The 18,356-nt window shown below is 58.0% G+C and overlaps 1 protein-coding gene across 1 annotated transcript in view; it reads left to right on the forward strand.

The window, feature by feature from the left end:
* Positions 1 to 18,095, forward strand: part of CAMSAP3 (calmodulin regulated spectrin associated protein family member 3) — a 19,604-nt gene extending 1,509 nt beyond the window's left edge. The window contains exons 2-22 of the mRNA XM_004378591.1: positions 150 to 310; positions 415 to 476; positions 6,592 to 6,728; positions 7,323 to 7,576; positions 7,997 to 8,119; positions 8,197 to 8,289; positions 8,479 to 8,511; positions 9,374 to 9,421; positions 9,672 to 9,810; positions 10,500 to 10,639; positions 10,723 to 10,816; positions 10,889 to 10,943; positions 11,085 to 11,158; positions 11,464 to 11,533; positions 11,622 to 13,104; positions 15,819 to 15,958; positions 16,043 to 16,308; positions 16,904 to 17,003; positions 17,398 to 17,510; positions 17,585 to 17,703; positions 17,790 to 18,095. Coding sequence (XP_004378648.1) covers positions 150 to 310; positions 415 to 476; positions 6,592 to 6,728; positions 7,323 to 7,576; positions 7,997 to 8,119; positions 8,197 to 8,289; positions 8,479 to 8,511; positions 9,374 to 9,421; positions 9,672 to 9,810; positions 10,500 to 10,639; positions 10,723 to 10,816; positions 10,889 to 10,943; positions 11,085 to 11,158; positions 11,464 to 11,533; positions 11,622 to 13,104; positions 15,819 to 15,958; positions 16,043 to 16,308; positions 16,904 to 17,003; positions 17,398 to 17,510; positions 17,585 to 17,703; positions 17,790 to 18,095 — 4,010 coding nt within the window. The remainder of the gene's footprint in view (positions 1 to 149; positions 311 to 414; positions 477 to 6,591; positions 6,729 to 7,322; positions 7,577 to 7,996; positions 8,120 to 8,196; positions 8,290 to 8,478; positions 8,512 to 9,373; positions 9,422 to 9,671; positions 9,811 to 10,499; positions 10,640 to 10,722; positions 10,817 to 10,888; positions 10,944 to 11,084; positions 11,159 to 11,463; positions 11,534 to 11,621; positions 13,105 to 15,818; positions 15,959 to 16,042; positions 16,309 to 16,903; positions 17,004 to 17,397; positions 17,511 to 17,584; positions 17,704 to 17,789) is intronic.
* Positions 18,096 to 18,356: the final 261 nt, after the last annotated feature.

Here is an 18,356-nt window from a genome sequence, read left to right on the forward strand (position 1 = left end):
CGGCGCGGCGTCCGGACCCCGGCGTCCGGACCCCAGGTGAGCGGCGGGGGCTGCTGGCCGCCTGGGTCTCCGGCCGCCCTGCGGCCTCCCACCTCCCCCGGGGCCTCTCCTTTGCTGCCTCCTCTCCACCCGCCGCTTTACACACTCAGTCACGCGCCCGCCGGGACCCTGCCCTCGCCGAGAGGCCCTAGACCCTCCCGCACGGTCCCCGGCCCGGACACACACCCTCGTGGTTCGGCCTGCGCTGCGGGCGCCGCCCGGCAGCTCTCGGGGCCGCGTCGCCTCCATGGCTCCGGCCGGCCCCTGGCAGGTGTGAGTGATCGCCCCATTTTAGGGAGGAGGCCGGGGAGCCCAGGAGAAGGGAAAGGGCTGGACCAAGATAACCTGGGACAGACCGCCGCTCCTTTCCCCTAGGCAGGGAGATACAGGGCCTTCTGCCCCGGGCGGATCCTCGACGCCCTCCTGCAGGCCCACAGGTCTGATCTCGCCCACCCTAATGGGGAGGATGAGGGATTAGAAGCCCTGGGCCGCCCCAGGCCAGAGCTGGGAGCCCTGACCAGCCATGGGGAAGGCAGGGGTTAATTAATTAAGGTCTAGGCTTTCCCGGGAGCCCTGGTGTGTGTGGGGGGCGCCCTGCCCTTCCTCTGGGCCTGGCAGCAACTGGGCACAGCCCCTCCGCCTTCCCCGTGGCCCTCCCAGATCAACCTGTTCTGGGTGTGGGTCTCGGTGACAGCTGTCCAGCTCCTGCTTCCTCCCCGGCCTGTTTCCTGCACTTTCTCCCAGTCTCTCTCCCTGCCGCCTCCCACCTAGGCCCACGCTGGGGCCTGCCCACCCCCAAAGATCTGCTTGAGAAAGAAGGGGTATTCTGAGAGGGACCCAGGACTGCCCCAGCCCCTCACATCCCAGGTTTTGAGGTGCTAGAGGGCTGGACTTTGGAGTCGATGTGTGTGTTGACTTTGAGTCCCAGCCGCCCCCAGAGTGTGGATGAGTAGTCCCAGTTCTTCCAGCTTCCAGTTCCCACTCTGGGAATCCCTTGTTCACGTATTTAGTTTGTAAATGTGTGGGGACATCCATGTGTGCCAGGCAGGCCTCAGGTGACAGTGACACCAGTACCTTCACAAGGTTGCTGGGAGGGGTGAAAGGGACCCTGAGTAGAAAATCCTTAGCCCCACACCTGGGACCAAGAACACACTGAACAGATGCTCTCGATTGCTGCCGCTATGTTGGTAACATCTTTATTAATAGTATTAATATTGTTCATCTTCCCCTGGCCAGGGGACGGACCTGCAATTACGACCCCATTTTGCAAAGAGGAAAGTGAGGTCCCCTGAGGGGTGTTGGTAAGATCCCAGATGTCTTGACCTGCCTGGTTCTGTTCTCACTGACCCAGCGGCACCCTCCCCTGTGTGACACCCCCAGTAGCTGCCACCACCCTGAGGGTCAAGTCCAAACTGTCCCCCTCCTGCCCCCCCTAAACAGGGGGGCTGAGGAAGTGGGACACCGGGTCCTGGGAGGGAAGTGAGGACGGAGCTTTGCTAGGTTCATGAACTCGGGGACTCTGGTGTCAGGCTGGTACTAGGCGCTTAGGACATAGGAGAGAGGATGGGGGATGGAACCCGATCATCTCTGCTTCCAGTGATAAGCTGCTTACAGTGATAAGCGCCCAGAGGGCCAAGGGGAGGAAATCCCTGAAATCTTCCAGGGAGAAAGGAGAAAGCTCCCCAGAGGCTCCTCAGAGGAAGGGTTTCGGCCTTGAAGGATGCATAGGAGTGTGCTGGGGGGAGGAGATTGCATGTACAGAGGCCTGGGGTTTGGACCAACAGGGAGTGCTCAGAGAACATGCGGGTCCCTGTTTCTTCCTCTTTCTTGAAGTCTCTCTCCCTGCTGCCTCCCATGCGGGGCCCTCCCACCCCCAAGCATCTGCTTGAGAAAGAAAAGGGGCTGTGAGGGGGACCCAAGACTGCCCCAGCCCCTCATATCTCAGGCTGGGAGGCGCTAGAGGGCTGGACTTTGGGAGGCTGGGGTGGGGATCTGATAAGCACTTGCCCGGTGGAATGGTGGCTCTGGGGAAGGGAGAGCTCTGGTGGCCCCAGGCACAGGTATGAAGAGGCTGTGCAGCAATGCATGCAGGTGGGCTCAGAGATAAGAAAGGGTTTCCTCCTTGAACAAGTTTGAGAAACACTGCCTGCTGTCCCTAACACCTTGAAGACATCAGTGTGACCTGTGAGGGAAGCTCTGCTATCTACTAGCTGTGTGATCTTAGGCATGTCATCTAGCTCTCTGGGCCTTTGTTTTCTCATCTGTAAAATGGGGATAAGGATAAGGATCAAAGGAGTGAAGGCATGCAAGGTCATGGCACAAGTCAGTGTTAGCTATGCTGCAGAACTGTGCCATCCAGTATGGGGCTCCTGAGCACTTCAGTGTGGCTGGCCCCACTCGAGAGGCCCTGTAAGCGTGTAAAATACACACCAGATCTCGAAGGCTTAGTCCAAAAAAAAAAAAAAAGAATGTAATTAAATTATCTCATTAACAATGTTTTTATGTTGAATGTTGATTCCGTGTTGAAATGATTATATTTTGGGTATAAAAACCCATTGCTGTCAAGACGATTCCAACTCATGGTGACCCTATAGGACAGAGTAGAACTGTCCCATAGGGTTTCCAAGGCTGTAACCTTTACAGAAGCAGACTGCCACATCTTTCTCCTGTGGAGCAGCTGGTGGGTTCGAACTGCAGATCTTTCAGTTAGCAACTGAGCGTGTAATCACTGCGCCACCAGGGCTCCTTATTTTGAGTATAGTGGATTTAAAAAATGTATTACTAAATTCGTTTTACTTGCTTCTTTTTACTGTTTTAATGTGGCTATTAGAAAAGCTGAAACTGCGGATGGGGCTTGCATTCTGTTTCTAGTGGGCAGTGTTGTTGGACAGTGAATGTCTGGGAAATGGTCAGTGGCGTAAAGCGGTGTTCTCAACTGCGACCAGTTTTGCCCCTTAGAGGACATTTGGCTTCGTCTGAAGAAAGGCCTGGTAATCTACCTCTGTGAAATTAAAAAACCAAAACCAAACCCGTTGCCATTGAGTCAATTCCGACTCATGGTGATCCCATGTGTTATAGAGTACAACTGAGCTCCATAGGGCTTTCTTGGTTGTAATCTTTGCAGAAGCAGGTCGCCAGGCCTGTCTTCCGTGGCGCTGCTGGGTTGGTTCGAACCACTTTTAGGTTAGCAGCCGAGAGCAAACGGTGCATCCCGGGGACCTTTCCATAAGATTGTTGTTGCTGTTTGTTGCCATTAAGTCCGTTCTGACTCATGGTGACCCCATGTGTGCAGAGTAGAACTGCTCCATACGGTTTTCAAGGTTGTGACCTTTGGGAAGCAGATTGCCAGGCCTGTCTTCCGAAGTGCCTCTGGGTGGGTTTGAACCGCCAACCTTCTGGCGAGTAGTTGTGTGTGTTAGCCGCTTGCACCACCCAGGGACTCCATTGGTTTCCTAGAGCTCCTATAACAAAGGAGCCCTGGAGGAGGTGCAGTGGTTAAGAGTTTGGCTGCTAACCAAGAGGGTGGCAGTTGGAATCCACCAGCTGCTCCTTGGAAACCCTATGGGGCAGTTCTACCCTGTGAGTCGGAATTGACTCGACGGCAACAGGTTTGGTTTTTTTGGTTTGCTGTAACAAAATACCACATGGTGGGTACCTTCACACAACAGAAGCGTATTGTCACAGTTCTGAGGCCAGAAATCTAAATTCAGGGTGTCAGCAGGGACTTGCTGTCTCTGAAGTCTCTAGGGTGGGTCCTTCCTTGTCTCTTCCAGCTTCTGGTGGGCCCAGGTGTTCCCTGGCTTGTGGCAGCGTCACTCCAATCTCTGCCGCCATCTTCCTCCCCTGTGCCTGTCGCTGTGTCTCTTTTCTTTTATGAGGACGCCACTCATATTGGATGGGAGTCCCTGGGTGGTGCAACTGATAAAGCACTCAGCTACTAACTGAAAGGTTGGTGGTTTGAACTCGCCCAGGGGCACCTTGAAGGAAAGGTCTTGTGATGTGCTTCCATAAGATTATAGCCATTAAAAACCCTATGGAGTGTAATTCTATTCCGACACACATGGGGTCACCATGAGTTGGAACCTACTGGATGGCAACTGGTTTGGTTTGTTTCATTTTGGGTTAGGACCCACCCTACTCCATTATGACGTCATTTTAACTCAACTGATAACATCTTCAAAGACCTTGTTCCCAAGCAAGATCACGTTCATGGATACAGGGGCTATAGGACTTAGATGTATCTCTTTGGGGGATACAGTTCAGCCCATAACAGTCACAGAAGCCCTCTTGGGGCGCATGTCTAGTTCTCAGGGTGCTCAGATAGCTGTCAGGAGCCACACATCAAAGGGGCAAGTAGTGATGGCTGTGAGGAGGCTGGGCTTGGGTGCTTGGAGTGAGAGAAAGCCAGGAGATGCTGGGGGAGGAAGGTTCCAGAAGAAGGAGGTTTTAGGCAGAAATCTCGAGTGAGATACAGGCCCATAGATGTGCTTGGCCCGGTCACTGCTGGCCTTGGGGAGGTTGGACAGGAGGAAGCGAAGCCTGGAGAACCCTTTTCTTTCAAGCAGCTGAGCTGAGAGAGGCGGGAGAGGGCACAGATCTATACGGCATGGGGAGGTCAGAAGTGATTTTAGAGCGTGGGGAAGGAGCCTGTGTTGAGAGGGGCTGGAGGCTAGGATCCCTGGGTCCTCAAGGGCAAGGGTGGGGGTCTCTGCGGGGGATGGCTGTGAAGAGGATGACGTGGGGAAGGGCTGGGGAGACATGTTCAAAGAGTTTTTTTAAGTAGTAGAACCCCCTTTCAAATATATCACCATCATCACCTTTTTGTGCTCATGAGGAACCTGTACACAGACCAAGAGGCAGACGTTCAGACAGAACAAGGGGATACTGCGTGGTTTAAAGTCAGGAAAGGTGTGTGTCAGGGTTGTATCCTTTCACCATACTTATTCAGTCTGTATGCTGAGCAAATAATCTGAGAAGCTGGACTGTATGAAGAAGAATGCAGCATCAGGATTGGAGGAAGACTCACTAACAACCTATGATAAGCAGATGACACACCCTTGCTTGCTGAAAGTGAAGAGGACTTGAAGCACTTATTGATGAAGATCAAAGACCACAGCCTTCAGTATGGATTACACCTCAACATAAAGAAAACAAAAATCCTCACAACTGGACCAGTAAGCAACAGAGAAAAGATTGAAGTTGTCAAGGATTTCATTTTACTTGGAGCCACAATCAATACCCATGGAAGCAGCTGTCAAGAAATCAAATGATGTATTACATTGGGCAAATCAGCTGCAAAAGACCTCTGAAAAGCAAAGATATCACCTTGAGGACTAAGGTGTGCCTGACCCAAGCCATCGTGTTTTCAGTCGCCTCATATGCATGTGAAAGCTGGACAATGAATAAGGAAGACAGAAGAAGAATCGATGCCTGTGAATTATGGTGTTGGCGAGGAATATTGAATATACAGTGGAGGACTGGAAGAACGAACAAATCTGCCTTGTAAGAAGTACAGCCAGAATGCTCCTTAGAAGTGAGGATGGTGAGAATTTGTCTCACATACTTTGGACATGTTATCAGGAGGGATCAGTCTCTGGAGAAGGACATGATGCTTGGTAAAGCAGAGGGTCAGCAAAAAAGAGGAAGATCCTCATTGAATTGGATTGCCACAGTGGCTGCAACAATGGGCTCAAGTATAACGATGATTGTGGGGATGGCGCAGGACCAGACAGTGTTTTGTTCTGTTGTACATACGGTTGCTATGAATTGGAACCGACTGGATGGCACCTAACATCAACACCACCACCACCAGTTGCCATTGAGTCGATTGCAACTCATGGAGACCCCATGTGTGTCAGAGTAGAACTGTGCTCCATACGGTTTTCAAGGCTGTGACTTTTTGGAAGTAGATTGCCAGGCCTTCCTTCCAAGGCACCTCTGGGTGGATTTGAACCGCCAGCCTTTTGGTTAGCAGCCGAGTGTTTAACCATTTGGGCCACCCAGAGACTCCTTGCAAACATACAGATAATAAACCAAACCTGCTGCCATTGAGTTGATTACATACAGCCTCAGTACATATAGAGCCTCAATATATAAAACAGCTGCTCCGACTGGAACAAGAGTACGGCCAGGAGCCTCCCTGGAGCTCTCGCCCTGAAGGCAGTTCTCCCCATAAGGACAAGTCCTTTCTCCCAGCCCCCAGGGCAACTGTTGGCCTCAGTTACCTCCTCCCCATTGTCTCCCCATTGTCGTGGCAGCTTCTTTAATCTTGCTTCTCTCCACCCTGGGTCCTTGGCACTCTGCTACCCACCTGTTCTCCCATGTGAGGCTTCCCCCCTTCCTCCTGCCCTTCTAATCCAGTGTTTCTGGGGCTACCTCTCTGATATGCCCTCGCCCCTCATGTCCTCTGCCTCCTGGACATCCCTAACTTCTACCCCCTCACCTGCTACCCCTCCTGTATCCCTATCTCAGCCATCGCCCGGCTGTTCCATAGCCCCCTCGGACCCAATGGGCCGGGCGCCTCCCTCTCCCCCCCCCACCTCCTCCCATCAGTCCCCAGGTTCAGCCCACCCAACCCCCTCGAAGCATCTGTAAATCCATCCACACTACCCCATACTGTGTGCTAGGGCCCTGCCAGCGAGCCCCTCACTCTTCCCAGGATGCCACACCCCCAGCCCCAAGCCAGAGAGGTGGATAATCTGTTTAAGGCCTGGGTTTGAGTCCCAGCCCCACCGTTGAGTTGACTAGCTACCTGTGTGACCTTAGGTTACTTTCCTTCTCTGTGCCTCAGTTTCCTCATCTGTAAACACTTAACAGTTGCCCAGGGCTGCTTCCTAGTGTCGTTGTAAGGCTCAAATAAGGCCACTTGAAGTGACTAAGTGTTTTTATTGCCTCTTAGTTTCCTTCCTGACCAAGCATTGGAGAGGCTTTCCTAAGGGGTGGATCTGATAGGTCCCCCCCACCCCTGTAAGACCCCACTTTACAAGACCCCCCAGTTGGCCATGGTGCTTTCCCTTGGGGCCAGCCACTTTGTGCTCCCTCCCACTGCCTGGTGTTTGCACTTGCAGGCCTCTCTGCCTGGAACACCATCAGCTCTTCCTCTGGCAAACCCCTCGCCACCTGTAGTTTCAGCCCAGGTGTCCCTACGGTCCCAACCTGGGGCACCCACCCAAGCCAGGCCTGTAGTCGGGGCCCGTGGGACCGTGTGTAGGGAGGGTGTCGGGGGTGGGGCTGGGGGAGTCTGCAGTGTCCCTGACAGGCCAAGCCCCTCCCCATCCCCACAGAGCACGTGCCCCCGGAGCTGTGGGAACCCTTCTACACGGACCAGTATGCGCAGGAGCACGTGAAGCCCCCGGTGACGCGGCTACTGCTCTCGGCCGAGCTCTACTGCCGGGCCTGGCGCCAGGGGCTGCCACAGCTGGAGGCACCCCCCAGCCCCTCGGCGCTGCTGGCACTGCTGGCGCAGAAGGGCATGGTGCCCACGCTGCCCGAGCGCCCGGTGCGCGAGGCCGACCTGCGGCACCAGCCCATCCTCATGGTAGGCCCCGCCCCGCCGGCCCCGCCCACCAGGCCTTGCTCCTCCCCTCAAGGCGCCCCCACCAGGCCTGGTTCCCCCCATCAAAGACCCTAGCCCAGGGGCTTGACTTCACCAAAGCCTCGTTTCTCCTCCAAGTCTCCTTCCACCAAGCCTTCCCCTCCCCAAAATACACTACCCCTAAAAGGACTCACCTATGTGACCCATCTGATCCTAAAGCATAGCATTTGGCCTCGAACCCCACCCACCAAGCTTGGCTCTTCCGGGCCCCCTATCCTCCCCTATCCTCGTTCCTTCCCTCAGGGCACCACCTGCTGGCCCCGCCCCTGAGGCTTCCGCCTCTAGCCCCTCCCACCCCCAGATCCATCCTGTCCTTCCCCTTTGGCCTACTCTGCTCTCATCCTCAAGCCCTTGTCCCCGCAGAGCGCCCACCTAGCTGTCATTGACGCCCTCATGGTTGTCTTCGCCTTGGAGTGGACAAAGACGCTGCCCGGCCCCTTGGCCCTAGGCAGCTTGGAGCACAAGCTCCTCTTTTGGGTGGACTCGGTAGGTGGAGCCTGTCTGGGATGGGCTGGGGGCAGGGTCGCCCAGCGGCTTAGCACTGACCTCTCCCTGCCTCTCAGACCGTCCGGCGGCTGCAGGAAAAGACGGAGCAGGAAGCAGCCCAGCGAGCGTCGCCTGCCCCCGCGGACGGGGTGGCCTCAGCGCAGCCCTCGGTGAGGCTGGGGCAGGGACGGATGGACGGACGGACAGATGATTGGAGGGCTGGGTGGGCACGGCGGGCTGTGCCTCCTGCCCTTCCTGTGGTGGGTGGGCTGCTGGTGACTCTCTCTCTCTCTCTTTCTCTCTGCCTTGCCCTTCCGCCCACCCCTGCTGTTCTCCTCTCTGCCTCTCTGTGGCCTCAGTGCCCCACACGCTGGTACTGGAAGCTGGTTCCTGTAAGTGGGGCTGTCTGTCCACCCCATCTGTCTGCCCCACTTGTTCCTCTGTCCGTGTGTCTGCCTGTGTCTGCCTGCCTGATAGAGCCCTCTCCTGCCTCCCCCAGCTATGAGCAAAGGAGGGAGGACCCCAACCCCTGGGAACAGAAAGAACTCCTCTGTTAACCAAGAAAAGGGTAGCATCACCCCACCCCACTAACCGACAGGGTGGATGTTGCTCCCCCTTTAATCAAGAGGGTGAAACCCCTTATTAACGAAGAGAGCAGACTCTCACAGCTTGTCCCTCTTTGCCTCTCCCCCTTAACCAAGATGGGGATACCCCCAGCCCATCAGACCACAGGAATAGTGACCCCAATGGGCAGGGCAAATGGAAAGGATCCCCTCAGCCAAGAGAAAGACCTTAAAATCCAGAGGAGGGTAGAAGACCCTCGCTGAGAGCCCAGCTTCCCTAAGGAAACCTCGGCTTTTGGGAAGGGGATGCCCATCCCTGAAGCCCAACCAGGGGGTCTGACCCTGTCAGTGGGGGGAGGGTCCCTGCCTCTGCTCACGCCTGGGCTTCCTCCCCCTGTCCTGGGGCCTGGGTTGGGGTTCTTCTCCTGCCTACCTGCATCCCACGCATCCTCCCCCTGAGCTGGGGGCCTGGGTCTTTTGTGGGGGGGCTGCCTGCACGGGGGGCTGCTCTGTGGGGTCCCTCGGAGCTGGGGGGAGCTGGGATCCCTACAGCCGGCCAGAGCACAGTTAGGGAGCTGGACGGCCAGGGCTCAGGACAGGCAACAGGGCCATCCCCCCGGAAGTGGGCTCAGGGTCCCAGCAAGTCAGCCCCCCTCCTGCCCGCCTGACGGCTGCTCCTTCCCCCCCCCAGCACGCAATTGCCTTCTGTTTGAAGGAGTCGGGGAGCAAACCCCCCATGGTAATGTATCCCCCACCCTGGGGTCCCAGGAGTCCCTGCTCCCAGCCCCTGCTGCTGGCCCGGCTGCTCCTCTGCCTCTCGCTGCTGCCCCTCCCCCGCTCCAGGCTGCCCTCCCCCCACTGTGGCTCTGGGAACCCCAGCTTCACGCCCCTCATGGCGAGAACCCCAGGCCTCCCCACCCAGCCTGCATGATCTCCGACCTAGGGGCCAGGCTGACCTCTGACCTGACCCGGCTCCCATCCACACGCAGATCCGGTACCGCAAGGACCGCGCTGTGGCCCGACGCGCCCCCTGCTTCCCAACGGTGACCAGCCTTCAAGACCTGGCGAGTGGGGCCGCGCTGGCCGCCACCATTCACTGCTACTGTCCCCAGCTGTTGCGACTTGAGGGTGAGTGGATGAGCTTGGGCCAGACCCTGACCCTGTCCCAGGGAGCCGGTGTCCTGTGACCCAGCATCTAGGCCTCTGTCCCTGGATCCGCACATCCATGCTCTGTCTCCCAGATCCGCACATCCATGCCCAGCTTGGGGGCAGAACGATGGTGTGGTTATCAGTGGAGCTTCCAGAATCAGTGTATCTGGGCTGAGAACTCTCTCTTTCTCTAGTTAGCTATGTGATCTCATACAAGAGTATAAACATCTCTGAGCTTCATAGAATTCATTCCCACAGCTAATATTGATTGAGTGAGTACTGGGTGCCAGCCCCGTGAGAACAGTACAAACTCCTTGCCCTTGGGTAGCTTCCCTCCCAACTGGGGAGAAAGATAGTAAGTTCATCAATCAGTACATTGTAGCCGTTAAGTGCCCCGAGGGCCATGGATAGTCGGGAAAAGTGCTCCTGAGGCAGTGGCTTGAGTTCAGACCTACAGAAGCCAGCTCTGGGCAGCTCCTGGGGGACTAGCATTCTAGGTGGTGGGAACAGCAGGTGCAAAGGTCCTGGGGCAGAGTCTCGAGGAACAGTGCAGCGGTACCCACCTCACCAAGGTCCTTCATGTATGGTGGCCATTGGTGTCTTTGTGCGGGGCCCTGGATTCCCTCCTTCCCACAAAATCGGGGACCTAGGCCTCCTGTTCCCCACAGAGGTCTGCCTCAAGGACCCCATGTCGGTGGCGGACAGCCTGTACAACCTCCAACTGGTACAGGATTTCTGCGCCTCCCGCCTTCCGCGTGGCTGCCCGCTGTCCCTGGAAGACCTGCTCTATGTCCCCCCGCCCCTCAAGGTGAGGCCATCACAGGGCCTGGTGGGCCAAGGTGGGAATCCTGGGCTGTGGGTCCCAGCGGCTGACCCTGCCTCTGTCACCAGGTCAACCTGGTGGTACTGCTGGCTGATATGTTCATGTGCTTCGAGGTGCTGAAGCCTGACTTTGTGCAGCCCAAGGACCTGCCCGATGGGCACGGTGAGGCCCGGCCGAGGGACAGGTGGGGAGGGGGGACGTGTGGCCAAGCTTGACCCCCTTCTCTGTCCACAGCTGCCTCCCCCCGAGGCACAGAGGCCTCCCCACCCCAGAACCGCAGTGGTAGCAGGTACAGATCCCCAACTGGGCAAATACGCCGCTGCAGTGGGCCCCTCCTCCTGGCTTGGTGCTGGGACAGGGCTGGGCGTGTCCCCTGGGAGAGGCAAGGGCAAGGGTGGGCATCCCGTGGCTGACAGGCGTCTCTTGGCAGTTCTCCTGTCTTCAATTTCCGCCACCCACTCCTGTCCTCCGGTGGCCCCCAGTCCCCACTCCGCGGATCCACAGGTGAGGAGGCGGAGGCGGGCTCCTGTCACTGGGGACCCTACCCAATCAGAGACTGCCCCAGCTGACCACTTGTTGTCTCCTTGTGACCCCTCCAGCGGCACCTGAGTGACAAAGTGACACCCCTCCAGCAGCTCCACAGGGCCCCATAGTGACCCTAAATGGGCCCCAGCTGTCTGTTTCTAGAAACCTTGGGTCTGACTAGAGCACATAATGACCCACTAGTGACTCACCCAGTGACACTCCCTGACCCAGGCCCTGCCTGCCCTCACAGTGACTGCTGAATGATCACGCCCTGTCCCCGCCAGGTTCCCTGAAGTCCTCACCGTCCATGTCCCATATGGAGGCCCTGGGCAAGGCCTGGAACCGCCAGCTCAGGTGAGAACCACTGAGGGCCCGGGTGGGGCGGGGTTGGAGCGGGGCCGAGTTTTGCCCCAGGGGCTGACCCGTCCCTCCGGCCGCCCAGCCGCCCCCTTTCCCAGGCTGTGTCGTTCAGCACCCCCTTTGGCCTGGACAGCGACGTGGATGTCGTCATGGGAGACCCCGTCCTGCTCCGCTCAGTCAGCTCGGACAGCCTGGGGCCCCCCCGCCCTGCGCAGGCCCGGACCCCCACCCTGCCACCCCCAGAGCCCGGAGACCTGCCCACCATCGAGGAGGCCTTGCAGATCATCCACAGCGCTGAGCCCCGGCTGCTCCCCGACGGGGCCGCCGACGGCAGCTTCTACCTCCACTCCCCCGAGGGGCCCTCAAAACTGCCGCTGGCCTCCCCCTGCCCACCTGAGGGGCCCTCGAAAGTACTGCCTGACGGGCCCACCACTAGAGTATCCGTCTACTTGCCCCACCCCGAGGGCCCCTTGAAACCATCTCCCTGCCCGCCTGGGGAGGTTTTGAAACCCCTGGCCCCATCTGAGGGGTCCCCTAAAGCAGCGGCTTCGTCCCCAGCGGCCACCAACTCTGAAGTGAAGATGACCAGCTTTGCTGAACGCAAGAAGCAGCTGATAAAGGCTGAGACCGAGGCCGGAGCGGGGTCCCCAGTGGCCACCCCGGCGGCCCCTGAGGCCCTGAGCTCGGAGATGAGTGAGCTTGGCGCCCGGCTGGAGGAGAAGCGCCGGGCCATTGAGGCCCAGAAGCGGCGCATCGAGGCCATCTTCGCCAAGCACCGCCAGCGCCTGGGCAAGAGTGCCTTCCTGCAGGTGCAGCCTCGGGAGGCGGCCGGCGCCACAGAGGAGGAGGCTCGTGGGCAGGCAGAGGCAGGCCCGGCCCCTGGTGCGGAGCGGCCAGCAGGCGAGGGCCAGGGCGAGCCGTCCCCGCGGCCCAAGGCAGTGACCTTCTCGCCAGAGCTGGGGCCGCTGCCCCCCGAAGGCCTTGGGGACTACAACCGGGCGGTCAGCAAGCTGAGTGCCGCGCTGAGCTCACTGCAGCGGGACATGCAGAGGCTCACGGACCAGCAGCAGCGGCTCCTGGCCCCACATGAGGCTCCCGGGCCCGCCTCGCCACCTGCTGCCTGGGTCATCCCTGGCCCCACGACAGGCCCCAAAGCCACGTCCCCCAGCCCTGCTCGCCGTGCCCCAACCCCCCGTCGCAGCCCCGGGCCCGGTCCCAGCCCGACACCTCGCAGCCCGAAACATGCCCGGCCGGCAGAGCTGCGGCTGGCACCCCTGACAAGGGTACTCACGCCCCCCAACGACGTAGACAGCCTTCCCCACCTGCGCAAGTTCTCACCGAGCCAGGTGCCCGTGCAGACGCGCTCCTCCATCCTCCTGGCGGAGGGAACTCCTCCCGAGGAGCCCACAGCCCGGCCTGGCCTCATCGAGATCCCGTTGGGCAGCCTGGAAGAGCCCTCAGCCGAGGATGAGGGAGACGGGAGCCCCCCTGGTGCTGAGGATTCCCTAGAGGAAGAGGCATCTTCGGAGGGAGAACCCAGGGCTGGGCTCGGATTCTTCTATAAGGTGAGAGTCACCTGAGCAGGTGGGTGAAGAGTGGACAGGTAGGTGGACAGATAGGTACATGTGGGTTGGTGGATGGACCTGGGTGGCTGGACAGATGGTTGGGTGGTGTCTTAGTTATCTAGCACTGCTATAACATGAATACTACAAGTAGGTGGCTTTAACAAACAAAAATTTATTTTCTCACAGGGAGCTAGAAGTTGGAATTCTTCCTTTAGAGGAAGGCTTTCTCTCTCTGTTGGCTCTAGGGGAAGGCCCTTGTCCCTTGATTCCTTGGTGATCTTCATGTGGCATGGCATCTGTCCTCCCCCATCTCTCTTTGTACTTCTTTATGCCTAATCTGCTCTTTTATATCTTAGGAGAGATTGACTTAAGACACACGCTAACAAAACACATATTTTTGGGGTACACAATTCAGTCCATAACAGATGGATAGGGCTTTACTGAGGGGTGGGTGAACAGATGAATGGGTGGCTGGGCAGATGGGTGAGTAGGTGGGTGGATGGATGGGTGGGTGGACAGAGGGTAGGTACATGGTGTGTGAATGGACATGATGGCTGGACAGATGAATGGATAGTGCCTTACTGATGGGTGGGTGGGCAGATGGACAAATAGATGGGGTCGACAGAAGGTAGGCAGATGGGTGGTAGATGGATGGGTGGTTGGGTGCACAAATGGTTGGGGTGGATGGAAGTGGACCAACAAACAAGGTATGGGTGGCCAGATGGATGGATAGGTGGATGGGTAGATGGATGGATGGGTGAGTGGCTAAGTAGATGGATAGATGGGTGGCTGGGTAGATAGATAGGTAGATGAGTGGCTGGGTAGATAGATAGATGGTTAGCTGGGTAGATGGATAGGTAGATGGGTGGCTGGGTAGATGGATAGATTAGGGAGTGGGGACATGGATAGGTAGATAGATGGACAGATGGGTGGACAGAGGGTATATGGATGTTCATTGGTGGCTGGACAGATGGATGGAGAGGGGTTTTACTGATGGATAAGTGAGTAGTTGGATTGGTGGGCAGATAAACAGATGGGTTGGATGGATGGGTGGGTAGATGGATGAATGGATAGGCAGGTAGATGGGGTGGACAGACAGACATGGTATGGGTGGTCTGATGGACAAAGAGATGGGGTGGATAGAAAGAGGGTGGGTGGGTAGACAGATGGGCAGATGGTTGGTCAGACTGATAGGGGTGGGTGATGGACAGAAGGATAGGGGATGGTCAAATGAGGGTATGGTCTTCAATGACATCTCCCCCCTGCCCACCTGTGCTGACCCTGTCCCACATCCACTTTCCTCCATCCTCCTGGCACCCCCAGCCTGGGGCCACTGCCGTCTCTCACCTGGTCGCCTGCAGCCATCTCCTCCCTGGTCTCTGCTGTTACTGCCCCCCAACCCCATCTTCCACTGAGCAGCCAGAGGGATTTTTAAAAATGCCAATTGGACCGTGTCATGCCCCTATTTAAAGCCCTTCTGTAGCTCCCCGTTCTTAGCATGAAAGTGATAGTTCTCCCCAGGGCCTTGGGCTCTGTGTGGCGCACGGCACTCACCTCTCACCCCATCCTGGGCCACTCTCCTCCGGCTCTGAGCTCCAGCCACACCAGCACCCAGGCTGTTCTGGGCCCTGCTGGGCTTGTTCCAGCCTCAGGGCCTTTGCACGTGTTGTTCCCTCTGCCAGCAACACTCCCCTCACCCCTCAACCCCACCCAGTCAAGTCCTTCTCATCATTCTCCAGGGTCATTTCCTCCAGGAAGCCTCCCTTGGTGCCCCCAGATGAGGACAGTCCCTCTCCCCAGGGTAGACCGCAGCGCCACGTGCTTCTTGCTGCCTTCTGCTGTCTGTGTGATACTCCATCGTCTTTCTTGTTGGGTTAAGTGCTTTGCATGAGCAGCATCCAGGTTTGACTTGGTCCCTTTTGTGCCCCTGTACCCAGTGGAGGGCTATGCGTAAACTAAACCAGTAGCTGTCCAGTCTCCTCCAACTCATGGCGATTCCATGTGTGACAGAGTAGAACTGCTCCATAGGCTTTTCTTGGCTGTAAGCTTAATGGAGGCAGATCTCCAGGCCTATCTTCCGCAGTACCACCGGGTGGGTTCAAACCGCCAGCCTTTCGATTAGTAGCTGAGCATGTTAACCGTTTGCACAACTCGGGGACTCTGCTATGCATGTGTTGTTAGTTGACATTCGGTTGATTCTGACTCCTGGTGATCCCGCGTGTTACAGAGTAGAACCATGCTCCACAGGGTTTTCTTGGCTGTAATCTTTACAGAATGAAGAGCCCTGGTGGCACAACAGTTAAGCGCTCGTCTGTTAACCACAAGGTTGGCAGTTCGAACCCACCTAGCAGTTCGTGGAAGAAAGACCTGGTGATCTGCTCCTGTAAAGAGTGCAGCCTAAAAAACCCTATGGGGCAGTTAAGCTCTGTCACATGGGGTTGCCATGAGTCGGCATCAACTGGACGGCAGTTAACAACAATCTTAACAGAAGCAGATTACCAGGCCTGTCTTCCGTGGCACCATTGGGTGGGTTTGAACTGCCCACTTTTGGTTAGCAGCGGAGCACATCAACCCTTTGCATCACCCAGGGACTCTGCATGAACCAGGTGCCGACTGAATGCCTTTTGAACAGTTGCAAAAACAAAAGGGTGGTAGAATGGCCAGCTTAGCAGATGTGCCAAGGGTGGGTGGCACTGACTCGGTGTCGCCCCCAGGATGAAGACAAGCCTGAGGACGAGATGGCACAGAAGCGAGCCAGCCTGCTGGAGCGGCAGCAGCGGCGGGCAGAGGAGGCTCAGCGGCGGAAGCAGTGGCAGGAGGCGGAGAAGGAGCAGCGGAGGGAGGAGGCTGCCCGGTGAGGCCTGGTGACCCCTGACCCTGGTCTTCCTCTGACCCCTGGCGACCCCTCGAGCTGTCTGACCATGCCCTCCTTCTGCAGGCTGGCCCAGGAGGAGGCGGCCTCCCCAGCCCCCGCAGCCCGGCCCCCAGCCGAGGAAGAGGTGGGCACCCGGCGGGGGGAGTTCACAAGGCTGGAGTATGAGCGCCGGGCCCAGCTGAAGCTGATGGACGACCTTGATAAGGTGCTGCGGCCCTGGGCAGCAGGGGCTGGGGGGCCAGGCCGGGGCCGGCGGAGGGCCCCCCGGCCTCGCTCTGGCTGCTGCGACGACTCGGCCCTGGCCCGAAGCCCTGCACGCGGCCTGCTGGGTGAGGACCCTGGGGGCAGGGCATCTTGGGTGCCACCCTGCAGGACTTGCGGGGTGGGGCCCCCATGAGTATGTGTGGGTGGGGGGAAGCATGCAGGGTTGCAGGGGAGATGTCTCAGTGGGGCTTCACCTTGCCTATTGGGATGTGGAAGGGCGAAGGATTTTGGGTGAGGAGGCCCTCAGGCATGTGTAGGGGTGAGGGGTTTTGGACAGGGACTGACCCAATGCCTTTCTCCATGGCGCACTGGGAAAATCTCTCCCTAGTGGGTGTTAGGAGTCCCTGTGTGATATAAATGGTTAACTCATTCGGCTGCTAACCAAACGGTTGGAGGTTCAAGATCACCCAGAGGTGCCTCGAAAGAAAGGCCTGGCGGTCTCCTTCCGAAAAGTCAGCCACAGAAAGCCCTATGGAGCGCGGTTCTCCTGACACGCACAGTGTCGCCACGAGTCAAAATCGACTTGCTGGCAGCTGGTTTTAGTAGGGGCTCAGTGGGGTGAGGGGTCTCGGGCAGGGCTGGCTGCTGAGTCAGGCCCCCTTGGACACTTGTGGAGGTAAGGGGGTTCAGGTGGGGGCTGACAGTGCCCTCTGCTCCCAGGCTCTCGGCTCAGCAAGGTCTACTCCCAGTCCACCCTCTCACTGTCAACCGTGGCCAACGAGGCCCCCAATAACCTCGGCGTGAAGAGGCCTACGTCTCGGTGAGTTTGTCCCAGGCAGGCAGGAGGTGACGTGCCAGGTGGCTTCACAGACTCCGTGTGTGTGTGTATATACGTACGTGAGCCTGTGTATGATGTGGCATGAGTGTGTGTACGCACACCTGTGCAGGCAGCGTTGCGTGTCCCTGACCAGGAAGACTCAAGATAGTGTCTCTCTGTACCCAAGTGAATATGGAGGGTCCCTGAGGGTGCAGAGTGTGCAGGGGGAGCGCTTGCCTATACTTGGGAGCGTATACAATATACACGTACCGTTCTCTGTGCATCGCTTCCCTCTCTGCCGTGTTCTAGGCTTGCCCCTTTCCTGGTCCTCCTACATACTGGGAGGCATCACCCTACCCCACTGACCCCATTCCTGTCCCCCTCCTCCCCCCTGCAGAGCTCCATCCCCATCTGGCCTCATGTCCCCGAGCCGCCTGCCTGGTAGCCGGGAACGCGACTGGGAGAATGGCAGCAATGCCTCATCCCCGGCGTCGGTGCCAGAGTACACAGGTAGGGGGCTTCAGGTGGTGGGCAGTGGGCCCTACCTGTCCCCTGGTCCTGCTTGCTGACCCCCTGTCCCCTAGGTCCACGGCTCTACAAGGAGCCCAGTGCCAAGTCCAACAAGTTCATCATCCACAACGCCCTGTCACACTGCTGCCTGGCGGGCAAAGTGAATGAGCCGCAGAAGAACCGCATTCTCGAGGTGCGCCCAGGCCTGGGGGTGGGGCACGGGGGGCCGGGTCGGCAGCCCCCGCGAGCCAGCTGACTGTTTCTGACACTCTCCCCCAGGAAATTGAGAAGAGCAAGGCCAACCACTTCCTGATCCTCTTCCGGGACTCCAGCTGCCAGTTCCGGGCCCTCTACACGCTGTCTGGGGAGACGGAGGAGCTGACGCGGCTGACAGGCTATGGCCCGCGGACCGTCACACCCGCCATGGTCGAGGGTATCTACAAATACAACTCGGACCGCAAGCGCTTCACCCAGATCCCTGCCAAGACCATGTCTATGAGCGTCGACGCCTTCACTATCCAGGGACACCTCTGGCAGAGCAAGAAACCCACGACTCCCAAAAAGGGTGGCAGCATCCCCAAATAGCCCCGTCCGGCTGGCCGCCGCCCTCCTGGGGGACAGCTAGCATTCCTGGATCCTGCCTGTGTTTCTGACCTTGTCTGGGTGGGGCTGGGGTCCCCACCCCCTAAGTCTGTGTCCTGTCCTGCTGGGGGGGCGCTGAGCTGGGAGGTTCAGGGACTTGGTGCTCAGCTCAGCCCCCCGTCTGTCCTCACACTCACACTTCCGTGAATAAAATTTTAAAAAGAAGTTGACCCTTGTCATCTTGTGCTGGCTGGGGTTCCAGGG

This window comes from Trichechus manatus, unplaced genomic scaffold, assembly GCF_000243295.1.
Source record: "Trichechus manatus latirostris isolate Lorelei unplaced genomic scaffold, TriManLat1.0 scaffold00057, whole genome shotgun sequence".
NCBI lineage: Eukaryota > Metazoa > Chordata > Mammalia > Sirenia > Trichechidae > Trichechus > Trichechus manatus.